Below are 18,630 nucleotides of genomic sequence, written 5' to 3'. Positions count from 1 at the left end.
TTCCTGCTTTCAATGGGCAGGAATGACGGTGTGGGCCAGGTGAACGGTTACTACGTGGGACGTCTCTTGGTGACCATTGCCAAGAGCCGGAACCTGTTTGTCTCCAAGAGCTGGAAGACGATGGGACAGACAATGCCCTCTTAAGAGGAACGACCCAGCAAGGAAAACAGCAGCTGGAAGAGGGTGAAGGTGTGCTTTCATTGCTTGGAAAGGCTGAAACCGTTTCCTGCAGCACCTCCTAAAGCCACGAAAGGGCTGCCCTGCCTCGCTGGAAAGGGGAGCGAGGCGCTTCCCAAATGAAGCACACAGAAGTTCTCACGCTAAAAATCAGAGAAGGAATGTTTCCTTTACATCCCTGTTGAGATAGCTCTGAGCAAGAAACTCGGCTGACCCTGATTTGTAACAATAAACACTGCGGTTTTCAAAATCTCAATTATGTGTTGTGGTTCGGGGTTTTTTTTCACCCTGGCTTTCTCTACTCCCACTCTTCAAAAAGCACCTGCCTCTTACAGATCCAGAATCTGCTCTGCCGTGCGAATGGTTGGCAAAGGTGCCTGGGAAAAGCCTACCTAAAGCCTTGAAAAGGCTGCGGTAATCCTGGAAGTCAACAGAATATAACGCAGCTTTGTGTCAACATCTCCACAGCAGCTTTAATTGTGTCACTTATAGCCTTGTACTTCAGCCAGAAGGGCTGGGTGTGATACTGCAAGCACTTAATTACAGATGCTGCTGCTTTTTTGTTCTTTATTTTTTTCCTTTAAGGTGAGAAATTCCCACAGCAGAAGTAGGGTTTATAACAATAACCACGCTTGACACACGTTTTTCTTTTTTTTCTTATAAAACAAACAAAATCACCGTGAAATAGTCGCAGTAATTACAGAGATTACTGTGAGTTAAAAGCAAACCAGAAGCTCCTCATGCATCACTTCTAAAATCCTTTTCCCCTTTCTGTGGGCTGGAGGCAGAAGTTTACCATCCACCCTCAAGGGAGGGAAAAGGGAGCAGAACCTTTTTAAGAGCTTTTTTTAAAGTGTGAGTGTGTGTGTATGAGTGTGGGTGTGTGTGGGTGTGTGTGGGTGGGTGGGTGTTGGTGTGTGAAAAGTTCATCACTACAAATCTAAAATGAGGTTACTCTTTAAAAACTTCTAAACTACAATTAACAAGGGACACTAAACAAACTCCTGAAAAGAGATGGTAACTCAATTGCTCGAGGTGACACAAATGGCTACAGGATGCCGACAGCATGAAGAAATCAGACTAAACCCTTCTCATCTCTAGTCACAGCTCTTCATCGAGCACAACACATCACACTACTACCACTCCCCCTCCTCACCACACTGAAAAAATAAAACCCACCTCTAATACTTTTAATGCTACTCAAGTTTGTTGAAAAATAAAGTTTCATTTGGCTGTCATCGCTACTTAGTGTTTAGCTTGGCCATTTCTTGCACGTAGATGCCGATACTTTCACTGTCGAAGACCAGAAAGTAAATGTTCTTCAAGGAGGAAGAGCTGGTGCCATCGAAATGGGTGGAAATAGCTCTTAGAGTCACCTGGGCCGCTGTCTGTTTTGGGAAGCAGTTTCTACACAGCAGGGGAAGAAAAAACAGAACAAGTGAGTGTCAGCCGCCTATGTGAGCATTACACACACGCGATGCTGCAAGGAACAAGCCATGGCTGTAACAATTACAGGCTGCTGTTAAGACAGTGGCAGCTGGAATTTTGCAACATGCAAATCCCAGAGGCAAAGCCCAAGGTTTTGATAGCAACATTCATCCGCTGCTGTATTAAGTTTCCTTGCTGGCACAGCTACTGTTTTCATTCGCGTCTGATTTTTAAAGTTTTTTAATGCTCTCCCTTGGAATTAAATGTTTGTAAACGAAAAAGATCTGCGTATAAAAGGAAGAAAAACCATTAACAATTGCACTGCCCCTCTATTTATTTGTCCTAATCCATAAAAATATTATCTTGTCTTGGAAAGCATCTGTGTGAAAAAAACATTTTCGCCCTGCGTATTTGGTGATGCGTGGTGATTTCGCTGACCAAAACGCCGTTTTACTTCCATTTTATCCACTCCCAGGACAACATAACTGGATTGTACTATGTACTCTACTCTTGGGACCTTACTAACAAAATCAATAGTTACATTTAAAATCAAACATAAGCATGCAAGCTCCAACACGAAAGAAAACCCCCTGCAGCACTCGTTACACCATCGCCGCCCAACACAGCATCCTCTTGTGCAGAAGAGTCGTACCTGCCGCTGGGAAACGGGGGGAAAGCCACAGACTTCAACTTCTTGTCTTCCGCGGCCGTTAAGCAGTTCTTTATAGTCTCCTCGAGCTGCTCTTCGCACTTGTCGGAGCCCCACTGTGGGATGTGACAGTGGATGACAAACTTCGCCGCCAGGCCACTGAACTGAGTGAGCGCAGCTAACATGGACAGAAATAGAACATTTAGTTTTGCAACAACCTCTCGGTGCGACGTGCCTTCTTAACTACAATACCTCTCTGAAGAAATATGTTGTGAATTAGAATATGCCACAATGGCTCACTTGCAATCACAATCTGACCGTCTCGTCATTACTTTTGTGATCAATCATCATTTCTTTGGAGACCAAAGAAACTGGGGCTCGTTTGGTTAACGTGCAGTTATCCAATAACACTTTATAGCTTTCTCATTCTGAATGGCCTCTGGGTTTGTTTTATATAAAGTATCAAAACCTTGCGCTGAACACAGCACCATTAATTCCCCAGCAGACATTTCTGCAGTGCTGTCAGAGCCTTAGCTGAACGCTTTGCACAAATATCCTGCACCATCATTATAGCTCCAGAGTGTTAGGGAGCAATATTTAGACCCGCTTCACAGCTGGGTAATTTCAGACAGGGATGCTTCTTGAAAGTCTCCGCCAGTTACGTCTGATTAGGAATCTCAGATTAATTTTTCAGAAAGTCTGAGACTTCTCCAGGACCTGCAGAGTCCACAGCATGGCATCAGTTTGCTTTTGTCGCAATCGTGACCTTTAGCACACCTGGCAATCCGGGTCTCGGGAATCTTGGGTTAAACACCCTGAAATCAGCTTTGCAATGAATGCCTGAGGACAAAAATACCTTCGGATTTATCCACCATCACAGAAGAATTCTGTTGCAGGCACAGAAGTATTCTGTCTAATGCTTCACCGTGCTGCTTAAATTCCAACCACAAGAGAAACCATAGGGAGCAAATTAACTGAAAACCACACAGTATCCAGTGAGGAGTGCTTGATTTCAAGCCCCTTAGGCTGGAGCTCAAGTGTTTGCAGTAGACCTCTGGTGATTAACAACCATTAATTATTGCTCGCCTTAATCCAGTAGAAGGGGAAATTTCAAACACAAACAGAGAAACACATTTTCCTGCCTATTAATCAAAGGTTATCTTCTTTCCTGGGACTGCCTTAATAGCAGAAAAGGAGTCTATTTTCTAGTTAGGTCGCGATGTTGACAGAGAAAAGTAGTTTACTTTGCTGTTACGGCATAGACTCTCGATTCAATGCAGAAGTGAAGCAAATTATCTTGTACAAATTTTCCCTGTCATTTGGGATCATAAAACCAGGCTATTCAGTTAGGAATTTTTGAGAACTACACTATTTAAAGCGTTTAGTTTCTTGAAGATAGAAACACTGAGCCAAATAAGGTGCTAGGAGATTGTAACTCCTTTCCATCTGCCCTGCAGCCACCTTCCAACGCCATGAATTGTTTCAGCTTGTTGACAAAGGAAGACATAATCTCAAACCCCAAACTTTTCGCTTCTACAGATGTGTCCAACATTTGAAGGGAGCTCTTCTGTAATTTGTATTTCTGTAATGAAGCTGCAGTGCGTGGGAGAAGAGCAGCAACTGCTCTTCCAAAAGGCTTGGCAGTTCTAAAGATCGTATCACATCTTTATTTGTGTTCCAAGTGAGGTAATTGTTTGGATTACACTGTTCATCAGATATGCATAACGCAGAATAATTTAAAAACTACCACCTCATGCGTCAGACTGAGAGCTGTTCGTGATTCTCACTAGGAACCACAGTACGCACACGTATCCTATTCTTTAGGTTTTTTTCCCTCTCAGCTGGCTTCCCCTGTGAGAGACAGCTTCGAAGAAGAAACAGAAACATTCAGATCACATAAGCAAAGGCAGGTGCATAACCAAGAACAGAGCAGAACGTCCAGAGAAAAGAACAGGTCGAATGAGCTGTTCCCAAAAGAGAGTGTAGTATCCTTTTTACCTTCAGCAACTTCCAAAGGTCCTTGAGATTTGCGAAGCTCTTTCACTGTTTCTAAAAACTCTTCCCCTCCAGCCTTTTCCAACGCCTTGCCTGCAAGGACACAGAGCAAAAGGCCTTGGCTTCAAGATATCACAGGGAAAAAAAATCAACTCTATATTATTTAAAAGAACACTGTAGTCATAGCATCCTGTTTCCCTCTATCAGCAGCAGCTGACGTTTACGCTCACTGCTCTGTCTAGTCACAGGTAAAGTTTACTTTTTATCAGTTTTGAAAACCCCTGTATGTTATTACTGGAAATTAACATAATTATTTGTAGGAACGCTATCTTGCTCTGACTTACGGCTTAAATAACAAAGGGTGGGATTTTCAGGACACAGATTTTCGGCCCCCAGAATTGACCCAACGTGCAAACCTCGCCACTTTCTGAAATAAGCTCAGCTGGGACGTCAGTGAAGGCCTTGGCGACCAACTGGAAAACCATGATCCAAAAGCCTGTTACGGGATTCTGTGCCTCTCTGTCCAACAGACTGCGTATCTTTTTTACCTCCCTCTTGCTTCAATTTCCAAGTTGTACAGCAGGAGTGATATTTCCTTATTCATATGAGCAGCATAAGGCTTTGTACATGAGCATTTCTAAAGTAAGTAAAACCTACAGTGAAAATTATTAATATATCATTTTTGTCATGCAATTTTCAGAAGCCAATGTGAAACTAATCCAATAAGGACAACAACAAAGATTATTTACACCTTTCCTGCTCATGTGCTTTGACAAACTGCGTTTTTGTTGTCCTAAAGAATCATTAAAAACAAAGACAAATTAGTGATTAGCCTGTTAAAACTCATTCAGCTCCAGCCTGATTTTCATAGTGTTGTAACTGTGATTTTATGGCCTGGGGAGGATTTGGATGAAACAGGATGGGATCTCAGCAGGCAGCTACTAGACCAGCTACTGTTCCAACTCTAGATCTGTTTTTTTCTGCACGTAGCAGAGCCTCACCTATTTCCTCCTTGAGGTCTATTTCAGCAGTTGTGGGGTGAACGATGCCTTCTACTTTCATGGAGCCAATATGGCTGATGTCACTCTGTGTCAGAGAGAGCTGTAAAATAATAACGAGGGAGTAGAAAAAATACAATAAAACAGTAATTCGAGCGCCAAATCATTTTCCTGCCAAAAAACTCAAAGGAAAGAAGGCTGGATCCAGTCTTTCAGAGGTCAGCAGGGTTTTTTTGTGTTCAGTCTGGGTCATTCTGATTTTTAGCCTTTAGTTAACTGATTTCAATGCCCACAGCCTGGGGGCTTGCTCCAGAGGAAATTACTGCTAGAAAATTCATGTTCTAGTATCACACTTTGAAGAGAAAAGTCTGACTTTGGAAGTGCTTTCGTTTAAAGATGAAAATACTAAATTGGAAAGCTTTTCTCCCACAGAAACACTTGCCTTCAGTAAACAACTGTAGAGACTGAGAAGAAGGGCTGAACAGCCTCCTGACCTATAAAGGTTTCACCACCTAAGTAATTAATTACCCTTTCAGTTCCTGGCACAAATAAAATAAGGATTTCTCTACCCACCCATGCATCTGGATATAGGATGTGGCCAAAATGCAGTGCCTTAAGGTGCTCAAAAAAAAAGCCTGCTCCCCAGATTTCACAGCCTTGTCACTTTGAGCAACAGATGACAGAAACCCCAACAATCATTAGAAAGATTTTACAGCTGCTGAACTGGTGCGCAGCACGCCTCATTTCTTCCAAGATACGCCGTAGCAGTTAAGACCTAACAAGAAGAATAAGCACTGTCCATTTTAGAGAAGAAAGTGAGAAGCAGCGCAGAGTCTGGAGGAACTTAGGACAGGACTCAACTCTAACAAAGGAGATCAAAGTTTCATCTACCCAGCCAGATTACAAGCTTTAGCAATCTTTTGGATCTATTATTATGTGTCTGGCACATTCTAGATCATTGCTTTAACGAGAGACAGAATCAGACAGACTGAACTCTTGTTTCACGCAACAGAGTACACCATCAGTACAGGGGGCTTACAGAAGCAATTTCAAGAAGAACACATTTTCCAGCTGGCCTTACAATTTGAAATAATAATAATAACAAAAAAGGTCAGATCAAAAGCATCCTTCCATTTACGCTGGGCTCCATCGCTGCTATCCCATTCTGTTACAACTTTGTAATACCTTTTGTCCCGGCACGAGGCTCTTGGAGGACAATATAGTGAAACCATCCCCCGGTCCATCTTCAGATGTTGAATTTGAAGCACCTTCTTTTTCACTGTCCTTCTGTTTGTTCTGTTGGGGAGGAGAAAAAAAAAAAAAAAGCATGAGTTCTCAAAGGAAACAAACAACAGAATCAACATTTACCATTATTCAGTAGTGGATAGATTTAATCAGCTACTACAAATCTCATCTGCTCAGATCAATATATTACTCATCGCTTTTTAATCCCCAAAGATGGTGTAACAACAGAGGTCTTCACTGTTTATATAATGCTAAAACATCAGAGGTTCATCTGAGGTGTTACATACGTTTGTAGTCACGTTAAGAGTCAGAGCACCCACATCCATCTGTAGTTTTACTAACAGCTAAGATTGTATTTAATGGGCGGGTGCGTGATAGTTTATTTTTGCTGCTAAAAGAGCAGAGCTCACACTAAAGTTTATTAAGTTTGGATTTATTCAGACATATTTTGTCCTTCACTGCAGCTTCTATGAGCTGCTAAATAGAGCTATTGCCAACATTAGGCTATTTGATTAATGTAAAAACGCTTTTGCTTCATTTCGTAGCCAAGTATTTCTGCACATGTAAAAAGCCTTGTATTTCATGCTGGTTTACAAAAGAAAACCACCCCACCTGATCATATAGAGCCATGCACTCACACTTCGCACAACACCTTTATTACAGCTTCCTTTATTTTAAAAGCTGGACTTCACTGTCGCACGGTTAGAAGATAAAGAGATTCTACACAGTCATCAAAAAACCACTGCAGAAGGCAATACAGAAATCTGAAAAGTTTCCCCCAATGTTTTTGTTAAAGAAATTCATTCTGAAAAGAGCATTTGCCTTTATTTCAGAAGTTTAGAGAAGAAAAAAAACTAAAATCCTGGCATGTCTATTATCAACTCCCAACTCCCATTTCCAGTCGTTAGAAACAAACATGCAGAAGCACTGATTTATTCCTCCTAATCATCTGAGTTGGTTTCGCTCTGCCCCCTTTCACACACCTCTGGAATCTCCTATCTGCCTCCTTCTTACCTTTTTGGGTGCCCGGGCTTTGGTGGACTTTGCCTTCTTCCCACTCTTTTTGTTCACCACGGATTTCCTTCCCTTCTTCTCAGGAGCAGGGGAAAGGATGGTCTCAGATTTGCCTTTGGCGCCCCGTTTCTTGGCTAGAAGCTCTGGCTGAATTCTGGGCAGGACACCTCCGCTTGCAATAGTCACACCTTTTAGCAACTGTGAGAAGCAGCAAAAAGGAGCATGTTACAGACTCTCTTAGTCTGCACTTGAAATTTTTTTGGCTGACACACACACACAAGAAGAGTACATGCTTCCTAAAGCGTTGCACTTTGTCCCTTTATCATGGAAAAAAAAAAAAAAAAGAGAGAGATAATCAATTGATACTATGTTGGGGAAACAAATCTGTCTAATTTTTACCAGACAATGGTTCACAGGCCAGCGACCAGTGCCAGGGGCCAGGGAATGGGCTGGTAGTATTACCACATTTTTCCATCTCTCCCGGCCTCTGTTTCAGCTCTTCAGTCCCCTTGATTAGAAACAGTTAGATGACCTCATGGGCACCATATTTTCGTTATTTAAAGCCAACAAATCAAGCGCAGGAATCTTTCAAAGTGAGAATGACGTCATATATCTTCCCGTGGGGCCAAGCAAGAAGAGATCGTTTGATGCCAAGTGAACCTTTCCAGCACCCCTGAAAGTTGCAATCCACAGCCCATGGGCCGTGACCTCTCCCTTCTCGCTCAACAGATTTAGGCAAAAGTGATCCCACAAGTGATCTTCAGGGTCACAGCATCGTCTGGCTGCTAACAGCACACGGAGGGAGAGGCAGTCCTGGAGCCAGCAACGGCAGAAAGTGAGTCAGATCCTGTCCTGAGATGGGCCTCACAGACGGGATAATAGAAAACGTACATTTCTACAGCTTTTGGGAAAAAGTCTGCTGTATGGCACATTTTCGTGAAGTGTCACATGTCATCTCGAGTTAAAAATTAAGAATCAAGTTCACCCACTTCAACAAGGCTACAAAAAAGAAGCAAAATTTATATCTGGAGGATTTAAGACGAGGTATCTCCGAGCCGTCTTTTTTGTTCACTTTTATTTAAGTGGGCACAATCTTGTCATCTTCTCCTCCAAGAACTGCGTTCTCATTGATGTACCAGACTAAACTGTTTCTAGCCTTCCGTGGTAGGAGCTTCACTGATGCCACTGCACATAACTCTCGCTCTGAAATGTAAACAGGTACCTGATTCAGCTCCTCATCATTTGCAACTGCCAGGAGGATGTGTCTGGGGGCTATTCTTCCTTTCTTATTGTCTCGTGCTGCATTTCCCGCTAACTCTAGAATTTCGGCTGTAAAAATTGAGATAAAAAATGAGTAACAAAAATGCAGCTTACGTACATCCTGTATATTCATTTTATATTCCTTCTTAATATCCATTTACCTTTTCAGGGGCATTTCGCCATTTAAACGGTCTTTGCTCCAGAAAGGCAGAAACCAAACCATGCTCAATGAATTTGTAAATTGATGTAAAATAATTTGTCTCTCCTAATTCCCTGAAGGACAGCTAACAGAAAATATGCTAAGCTTGGGTCACATAACTTATTTTACAAGTCTTAAGTCAAAATTCTCCTTCTAAAAAAAAAAACAAAAGCAAGAAGAAACACGCTATAAAAATGTACAAAATTTAGCAGTAACCCTGTAACAACAGAACAGCAAAGCATGCAGTGAAACCCCAAATCTAGTACAGACAGTTCTGACAAAACAGCAAGAATTCTCAGGACCAGGTAAGACAAAGACTGAGGTGCATTTAAAGAAACACTTTGAAAGCTGACAAACTGGCCAGGCGATGCTGCAATTCTGCATTAAAGGGCACTGAAAATCTGTGAGAAGCTTCACAAAAGGTTTGACTCAGGGGCAAGCAGCAGCAACATAAGAGCTTCAGTGCACAAACTACTGGTAGAAAGAACCTTCTACATCTCTGGGAACAGGTCACTTCACAAGCAGTTTCTCTAAACTTGCAATAACATTTATACCGTGACTAAAGTCACTGAGTTTTTTCTAATGAGGGAACACAGACACATCTTTCTGAGTATATCAGAATATATTCATTAACTTACACAGTTTGGCTCCTACTTGAAGTTATTCCTCATTTGAGGACTCTACTGAAACACTGAGAAGGAAGGAGAAGGGAATGTTTTTCTCCAAATAAACATAAAAATTGTATTCATACCTTGTTTCATTTTACAAGTACCCAGTATTCCTGCTTTCTGGCTTTTTTTGTATTTACATCTGTCAGTAACAGATGTAACCGTAAAGTTACAGCCCATTAGTGTCCTATTGATGATACCTTACTCCTTTTTAATCAACTAAATAAAGAGCTGCAACTATTCTAAAAAGAAGAACTTGCAGGAAAGATCCAGCAGAAACATACATAATGCTCTCTGAATGAAACCCAAAGGATTTCAACAAGAGGTTTAGTTCACAGGAAAAATAAAAGCTTTCGGTTTCACTCAGAACAACAGAAGTGCATCCTTGTCATCCAGTTTTCACTACTACAGAGCACACATACTTAACCGAACGTTGAAAAGCCACCGTTTAGGATTATGTGCATGTTCACAGCAAATTGGTTTAGTATCTGTCGAAAACATTCACAATTAGCCGTGCACCGCTTTCAAGAAACATTATCAGAGCTGCAAAGACAAGCGCTTCGAATTTGAGGAACTGTTAGAACTGTGGTTGCGATAACTAGGCCGTTGCTACCAGGAATGTGATCGAACAACCAGGAACAGGATTACCCCGCAGATACGCACTGGGCCTGCGCTAAAAATCCGGACAGCAACCTCGGCTTTGGCACTTCCTAGCTTTGGAGCACTTGACCTGGACTTTAAAGAAGGAGACTGAAGAGGAGCCCTGCATAATCCAGCTACGCTGACCTCTGCAGGGGCTGTGGTTTCAGACCCAAACTCCCAGCTCTCTGCCAGGGGAGCTAAGGCAGCAGCAGACAGCAGGAACAGATTGCCAGCCATTGTGCAGGCCAGCATAAAGCAAGGAAAAAAAGAGACCCAGGCTTCTGCAGTGGGTTTTGCAGGTGCGTGCCAACAGCAGATGAAAAATTGCATTAGGAAAGAGCAAAAAGCAACACGTATTTACCCACGTGGTAACTGAAGCTCTTTCAGCTGTGCCAACAGGCACATTCCGCTACCTGTGTGCTCACCTCAGTCCCCCAGGTTCTGGGTCCTTTGGCCAGCGGCATCCTGATGGTGCACTCACATGTCCTCTGCCTAATGTTAAGAGCAAAAAACGCAGAACGCTCAAACGCCAGCCACTTGTCATCTATCACAGGACACCGGGAAGAAAGTAATCCAAGGCAGAGATGACGTACGGCAGACTGTGGAATACGCATATATAAAACTAATCAAAGCACGCTTGTTCTTAGCGTGCGTAAATAATTGCCTTACCTCCTTCTAGCTGCTGTCTAATGCTGGAGGCAGGGACTCAGAGCCTTAAGAATATAAAACGGCACGTTGCAAAATGCAATGTCAAATCAGAAGCCTTCAGTTATCACACCGTCTGCTGATAATGACAGACCCCCAAAGAAAGCGCGTTACATTTCAAGTACAAAAGTCTTGACAGCTGAGGTTACGCAAACTCTAATAAGACTAGTCCGAGAATATAGGTCCTTATAACACTCACACTGTAACAAGCTCTCTTAAAATCGTGCATCTTGTTCATCTCAGGTGTAAGTTGGTTTTACTTTACATGATCTCAGCACCAGGCATGAAGAATTACAAGTTAGGTCTGAAATAATCCTGCTTCCCTCAAGATTCAAAATTACACTATGATGTCCCCTCACTGGAAGCGTTATTTCAGACACTTCAGCACAGATGGCTACAAGCAAACTACCTGGTCTACGCAACATCTAGTATTTTCAAATGAGTCTCTTCTCCTGTTTGATAAGAATTCAGGACCAGGGAAGAACATAACTGTGTTCCAGATGACAAAAGCAGCAGCCAAGCTAGGACCTGAATGGGATTATGTCTTTTCATCCTGTGACATGCAGGAAAAAGAGGTTTCTTTAGCTGATGGATCAACAGATTTGGAGTGTCTGGGAGCCAAAAGCATCGTGGCCAGGCCAAAGCTATTTGCTGAGCTGAGCTCAGCCTGCTTTTGTGAAGTGCGTAGCTGGACTGACAAGAAGGGTCTGTGAGAACTACTGAAAGCAGAACTGGAAAGATCTCAGACAGGCTAGCTTTTTCTTTTTTCCACTGCAACAGCTCCTGTTAGGCTACCACGTACAAATCTACCAGCAATACCTTTGCTCTGAAAAGATGGATCAGGCGATGGAGTCCTTGGTCCTCGATTTGCAAGGGGAAAAGTATCTGCTCCTGGATAGGAATAAAACTGCACTTTGGCAATACGATTTTCAAGCCTCAGATATAAAACAGCACAGAGAGATTATAAAAACAAAAAGCCTTAGAACACTGATGAGAGCTTCACATTAGCTTATCACTCAAAGTAGAAGTACCTGTTTTTGAGATACGTTGCGGTGATTGCTGGCATTTTAACAACAGGGTTGATAAGTCAAATAACAATGGCTGTGAGGTGCAGCCACAATCGATCTTGCGTACAAAAGGAAAAAGAAGACAGGGATTCAGCAGCTTGTGACACCGACCACACACCAAAGCCAAAAGGCAGTCTGAACCACGTGGCAACTGGGGATAAAGACGCTCCAGATGTGCAAGAGGCTCAATGGTTCAAGGCAACACAGATACCGGCTGCCAACAGACCACCCTTCCTGCCTTGTCCACCTTGTCACTACAAGGCTCAAGGTGAGAAGAGACTCCCTTTCAGAGGGTCCTGGCTTGCCCCTGATCAATGCAATATCTGTGGAGAATGGAGACATTGGAAAAGAGAATGTCCTCAAAGAGTCAGAACCCAGCCAGCAAGCTGTGAGGTTGACGATGGCGGGGAGTGAGGACGAAGACTGAAGAGGACCGAGGCGGGGGCAGGGGTTGTCCTCAACTGACCCCCTGGTTACACTGAAACTGGGGAATGAGAACGTAGATTCTTAATTGATACAGGGACTACATACTCGGTACTTAATGCATGTAACAGAGCACTTAGTAAAAACAAGACCAGTGTTGTTGGTGCTATTCGGAAAACTCGGACAAAGTTCTGTTTAGAGCCCCTGAAATTACAAATATATAAACAGTGGGTGATGCACCAATTCATGTATGTCCCGGACTGCCCAATGAACTTGTTGGGAAGAGACACGCTTGGAAAACTGGATGCACAAATTCTATTCAAAAGAAAAAAAATAAAGAAATACCTCAAATAAACTGGGCCGAGGCCAGAGTTTTTATGTTACAGACTGATGTGCCTCCAGGACTGGAAAAAGAAGTAAACTCTGAAGCATGGGCAACCCGGATCCGAGGAAAGTACATCCGGTAACAATTAAATTGAAGCCAGGAGCCAGACCAGTAAGGTTGAGACAATACCCCATTCCTAGGCTAGCTAAAGGAGGAGTTAACAGACAAATTTCTTAAGTATGGTCTCCTGGTAGAATGTGAATACTCTTTTAATACTCCTGTATTACCAGTTAAGAAACCTTAAGATTTCCTTATGCTCTTTTAACTGCTTTGAGTGACAGCTAAAAGTGGTTCTCAGTACTAGACCTTAAGGATGCCTTCTTCTGCAGTTCAGATAACAGGTAAACAGTGCTGTGCCGCACGCCACAAGAAGTTGACCATAACTCTATTAAAGTGCTGCATGTATCAGATGTGCTGTTGACAATTTATTACTGCATCTTGTAATAATCACCACAGCTCAGAACAAGCAGCTCCAAAAGTTTATACTAGAAACTCCTTTGAATGCCACAGATCCCTGTGGAGTGGGAAAAGAAAAAACAAAACGTATTCCTCCCCAGACTGAAGGACAGCAAAGCCATTACACAGCATGCTATTCAGTTATAAAAGTCGGTGCAACTTCCAAACCCCATGTAACATGCTTTTCATCCTGCAATATCCAGACATCCAGAAAGTCTGTAGATGACTGACTCACTAATTGTGGGTCTGAGAGGCTCACAACTGATGACAAAGTAAAGCAAACACACCTCGATATAGAGAAATTCGTATTTTTGACATTTCTGCAGAGGCCCAAACCTTCCCTAGAACACACACAGGGGCCTACGAACAAAACCAAGACGGAAAACCACTGCAGCAGAGCAGGGGAGCTACCAGAGCTCTGTCTCCACCTTTCCTCTTAACTCCCTGCAGCCTCTGGAGCATCCCTGCAGCCGCTGAACAAGCTCTGCAAGTCATGGAGCTCCCTGGCATGGCACTGCTGCACCAGCTCCACCAAGGGACAGGTTTCTGCAACTGTAAGGCTTCATTTTTAATGTATGTAAACAGATTGTGCAAATACGAATAACAGATCTTCTCCAAAAATCACTTGAGAGAACCAGTTGTTAAGATTATATGATCTTAATATAAACATGTCACCTTAATATAACCAGGTTTGCTCTTACACGATAAAAAATATAAAATCGAACAAGTGGGAGAGATGCTCACCATCTCAGGTTTTGATTCTGCTTTTCAGTGGTGCTTTATTTTAAAACCAGCTCCTTTTCTGGACTTATCTCTCATCCTGTGATTAATCAGCACAAATGTGGAAGTTTCTGTAACATGCGCCATCAGAAATTTTATTTTGATGGTGAAATTATAACCATTTCAGGTTTTCTCCACATCTTTGCAAGAAAATAGTGCTTTTATTGTCCGGCAGGAAGAACAGGCTTTTATGTGTAAAAAAAGATAGTAACATTTACATAAGCACTGGCATGTTCTTAGATGGACAACCAGGCTCCAAGCAAGCTTCTTCCACACCACTTCAGCAATAAACTATGCTCCTGAAACACAACCCGTTCAATTAATTCCATCCAGGCTTGTGACTCCTCACAGATTCTCTAATGCACCTCAGTCTTGATCTGTAACACCTAAGGAACCTGAACCAGAATCCTCTCAGCACAAGGCACTGTAATGATTTGCTAAGGTGCTATTTTTCACAATTATGTAAGAAAACGAGCAGATAGGACAGCAGGACAGTCTGAAATACTGCAACACATCACAGCATATTGCAGTATATTGTTATCATCGCGTGACACCTGCCCCTTCCTTAGGTCAAATTCAGAAAGGAAGGGAAAAGAAACCTCAGGGTGCTTGGGAAGATTTAAATCCTGAAGCGGTTTCTCTATTCATTTAGGCAAGCCAAAAAGATTTTTAAAACACAAGTGAACAACCTCCATATTTTATAATACTTCAGTGCTGTTCTGCACAGAGAAACACAGCCAGAAGAAGAGAGTTTGTTCACTTAGAAAGCACAACAGATGTACAAAGTAGGTTTAATTTCTTTTTCCCCTGCTATTCATATCCAGTTGTATCACAAGCCTAATTCACATCAGTTTTCTGTTGGACAGAAACTACCTACACACAGACATGACTCCTCACTATCTTTTCCGCTAGTGACCAGGCATAGTGCCTCTAAAGGAGAATATTTCCATCCTCTGCCTCTTCAAGGAGCAAAGTAATCTCCTCGGCGTCTTAAGCCAATTTCAACCAATTCTGTCCTTGCCGAGCCCAATTTTCAGAAGTGCTGAGTGTGTTTGTATCCCATCCTAAGTATATCCCTGGCTTCTGTGCATGACCAGCACTTCCAGGACCAGGTTCTGGGTTTACCTGCAAGGTACTCTATGACGGCTGCCATGTAAACCGGCGCTCCGACACCTATCCGGTACTTGTGCGTTCCTTTCTTTAAGTAGCGCATCATTCTCCCCACAGGGAAAATCACACCCGCCCTGCTTGAGCGTGAGAGTTTAGACATTTTCTTCTTCCCGCTTCGGCCTGACATCTTGCAGCTTCGTGCTTTTTGATTTGCTGGTGATTCTTAATGCCTTGCTCCAGTCCACAAGCTGCAAGAGAAAAGAAACGAGGTTGGTGTTCAGCACGTGAGAAAAATCTTTATGCATTATCCTGTTCTTCCCAAAGAAAAAAAATCCAAACCCATTCTCCACACCTATTAAGGCTAAGCATTAGTCACCAAAAGTTGGATAATTGGAACATTTCTACAACTTTTCTTTTGACTAATGCACTGTCAGTGTAGCAACACCCTAGAAAAAGTAGTTTGGAGAATGCATTAAAAAAAAAATTAAAAATCAGATGCTCATTAAATTAATCTTCAAAAAAAAAAAACCAACAACAAGCAAACGAAACAAAAACCAAATCACACCAAGGCTGACAACCAGAGCATGGAAGACTTCCACACTCACTGTTAAGTTTAGCAAGTTATAAACAGCTGAGAAATATTGGCATAATGCGCAGCATTAAACAATCCAAAAAGCAGCTACCGGTGCCACCTACAAGCAGAGGAAGTCGCACTGCTTGCACGGGAGAATATAAAACCTATCTACAACCACATTGCTTCTTTACAGGTCTTTTAATGGGGAATTTCACATGCATGGCTGAAGAAGAGAAGCAAGAAAGCAGCTCTGCTTCAAGAACCTCCTCCCCTCGTGCTGCTCTGGCCTGAGGAACCAAGCCCAGAGACCAGCTCACAGACTTCACCACTTTCATAATTCCTCCCAGATCACCTCCTGGGAGCTCCAGAAGCCTTCCTCCACAGAGCTCAGAAGAGGTCTTTGATCTCTCATCTTAAAAGCACTGGCTACCAGGTTTTTCTGTCCCTGAAGATGTGTTGTTATTTTTTTTCCCCCTAGATTAAGAGCCAGTGAAGTCTATTCACAGGAGCAAAGAAAGCAAATCTCATTTTCTCCTTGTTTTTCTGGCAAGGGTGAGATTGCAGGTAAACAGACAACAAATCCTGAAGTCAGCTACAACCAAGTGGGCATGTGGCCATAGTTACACCTCCAGTTCTCACTCTCACTCAAATAACTGGGAACATTTAACTTTGTTTACAAACAAATGGTCTTAACTCCATTTTGATAGCTGCCCTGGTAGCCTAATTATGATCCTGGTCACTCCTCTGAAGCAAACAAAGGGCAGATGGTATTTCCGTCAATGAAGGCACAGCTACTTAATTCTCAGCATTCATTCACTCCAATGAAACAAGGAAACAAAAGGAGGGAGATAATTTGAAAGACATTACGATGACTTTAGCCGGCATTGTTAAATTTTACTTACAACCTGCACTTTATATAGCCCACTTCCCCCTCTCCCCCTCCAAAAAAAGAAGTCATCTGACACCAGTGCAAATCCTCAGGAACAAGCAACGTTTATCTGAGGAGAGCACAGAAATCTGTGGTTCATTCTTCTCCTGCTTATTACAAAGCAAGTGCATAAATAAAGAGGGTCACCTGTCCCATACAAAGCCAGACATTCGCAGAAACCAGCTCATCTGTAACAGCCAAAGTTAAGGGTTGGCTTCTACAATAACATAACAAGAACATTGGTTTCACATTATCAGTGACAGGCGGGGAGCTGGCAGAATCTTTCCACCAGGACAACTTCCTTAAAATGATTAGAGAACCTGTATCAGAAACGGCAGAGGCAGTGCTGGGACAGGAGGCTGGACGAGGTGATCTCTCGAGGTCCCTTCCTCCAGCCCTCCTGCTCAGCAAAACCTGCTGAATTTGTGACAAACCCTTTATAAACTATCAATTTCATATTGTGCTACTGATTAACCTTTAAAAAACCTTTTCAGCTCGTGACAACTGACATTCAAATGAATGACTACACGTAGGCTGGGAATTAGGTTTCTAGCCATCAGAGGAGCGAAATTCTGGAATAGTCTTCTGAGTAATATGAGCAAAAAACCTCATTTTAAGGTGGATTTTTTTAAATGTATGCGCTAGGCTACTATGTGATTCCTGCAATACCAGCAGGACAGTTTCATCACCTGGGAGTTCAGTCCTGCACTGAAATCCCTAGAGAGAGCCATGCTGGAAGACTTCACTACAAATAATCACGTATCAAAATCACATTAAGGTAACCTCTCCTGCAGTACCAAATCCCAACTGCATGTCAATCAATGGCGGGGGGGAAGAGCAAACATCATGAGATTACATCCACAGAAAATAACTGCGGCTGCACTTGATCTCTGTGATAGAAAATCAAAACATGTTTGTATAATTAAGCGTAACGCTCTGGGGCATGCTGCCGCATTCACATATATTTCTGTTTAATTAATCGCTTCTGGCTCATTCCTCTGTTGCCTCACTGAACTTTCCACCCTTGTCTATTCCCTTTATTTTTCCCCACAGTGAGTCTCAGCTATTTTTTTCCCCAATGCCAACGCAACCTTTGGAATTCCCAAATATTTCCCCAGGCGCACTGCAGGAAACAGATGAGGTGTGCTTGTGGGATTTTCTAGATACAAAAGAGGTTTCAAAACTCTGCTAACACCACCTCTTTCTCCTCTGCAACTTACCTGGACCAGGGTATCCCTGGGGAGTAAAAATCCGTGCTCACCAAGTTGCAAGAACTGCGTCTATATCTGGCTACCACGACACTGCTTGGGCAATTTAAAGCAATTAATTCTTCCAATCCCTTAGTTGGTCACGGCACACTCCTACTCTGCCATGACTCCAACGTCTCCGTGTTGCTACGGGGGATTTAGTACCTACCCGATCTATCTGCAATAGGAGGAAAATAGGGTAGACTCTTGCAAGCTGGGCCTTCCTCCAGGAATTAAAATCTTTTTCAGAGCCTGAAACAACCAGTATTTTCCTTCTGCCTGCTGAAAAAAGAGAGATTTATCTCCTCCCCATCACTCTCAGGAGGGTCTTTTGCTACAGGTGCCACCACCTCGTCTTCTTCAGGAGGTTCCTATCACCATCTCCACACACTTTTTGAAAAGTAAGAATAACCTGCAGACACAGAAGCGGGCTGGGAGCTCCTGACTTTGCAAAGCTGCCAGGAAACAATTCTAGAGGTGAACGCGTCAGGGCCTGGCAAGAAAGCGCCGACGCACACCACAAAGTTCCACGCCTGAGATACACGAAATCTCAATTTTTCTCACTACATCCGTCCTCCTTCAGGCAAGTGAAGGTTCAGAAGCGGACGCTACACCAGAAGCTCACACAGGCGGGTGGAGGGAGGGGAATCTCCCCCTTCGCTCCGCTCTGGGGGTTCTTG

The 18,630-nt window shown here is 42.9% G+C and overlaps 2 protein-coding genes across 2 annotated transcripts in view; one reads left to right on the top strand and one right to left on the bottom strand.

Annotated features, from left to right (window-relative positions):
- The window catches only part of AIFM2 (apoptosis-inducing factor, mitochondrion-associated, 2), an 11,138-nt gene extending 10,994 nt beyond the window's left edge, over window positions 1-144 (top strand). Inside the window, exon 9 of the mRNA XM_009875901.1 lies at window positions 1-144. This exon is cut by the window's left edge and continues 44 nt beyond it. Within this exon, the coding sequence (XP_009874203.1) occupies window positions 1-144 (144 nt within the window).
- Window positions 145-1,364: 1,220 nt separating this feature from the next.
- On the bottom strand, window positions 1,365-15,452 carry LOC104278806 (core histone macro-H2A.2). Its single transcript, XM_009875899.1, has 8 exons — window positions 15,217-15,452; window positions 8,729-8,835; window positions 7,507-7,704; window positions 6,433-6,543; window positions 5,251-5,350; window positions 4,253-4,342; window positions 2,258-2,432; window positions 1,365-1,584 (listed from the first exon to the last, which is right to left on the bottom strand). Exons 1-8 carry the CDS (start codon window positions 15,386-15,388, stop codon window positions 1,419-1,421), a joined length of 1,119 nt encoding a protein of 372 aa, XP_009874201.1. The 5' UTR covers window positions 15,389-15,452; the 3' UTR covers window positions 1,365-1,418.
- Window positions 15,453-18,630: the final 3,178 nt, after the last annotated feature.

Source organism: Apaloderma vittatum, unplaced genomic scaffold (genome assembly GCF_000703405.1).
Source record: "Apaloderma vittatum isolate BGI_N311 unplaced genomic scaffold, ASM70340v1 scaffold8159, whole genome shotgun sequence".
Classification (NCBI taxonomy): Eukaryota; Metazoa; Chordata; class Aves; order Trogoniformes; family Trogonidae; genus Apaloderma; species Apaloderma vittatum.
The sequence above is the reverse complement of the archived record's forward strand: the minus strand, read 5'-3'. Positions and strand labels throughout refer to the sequence as shown.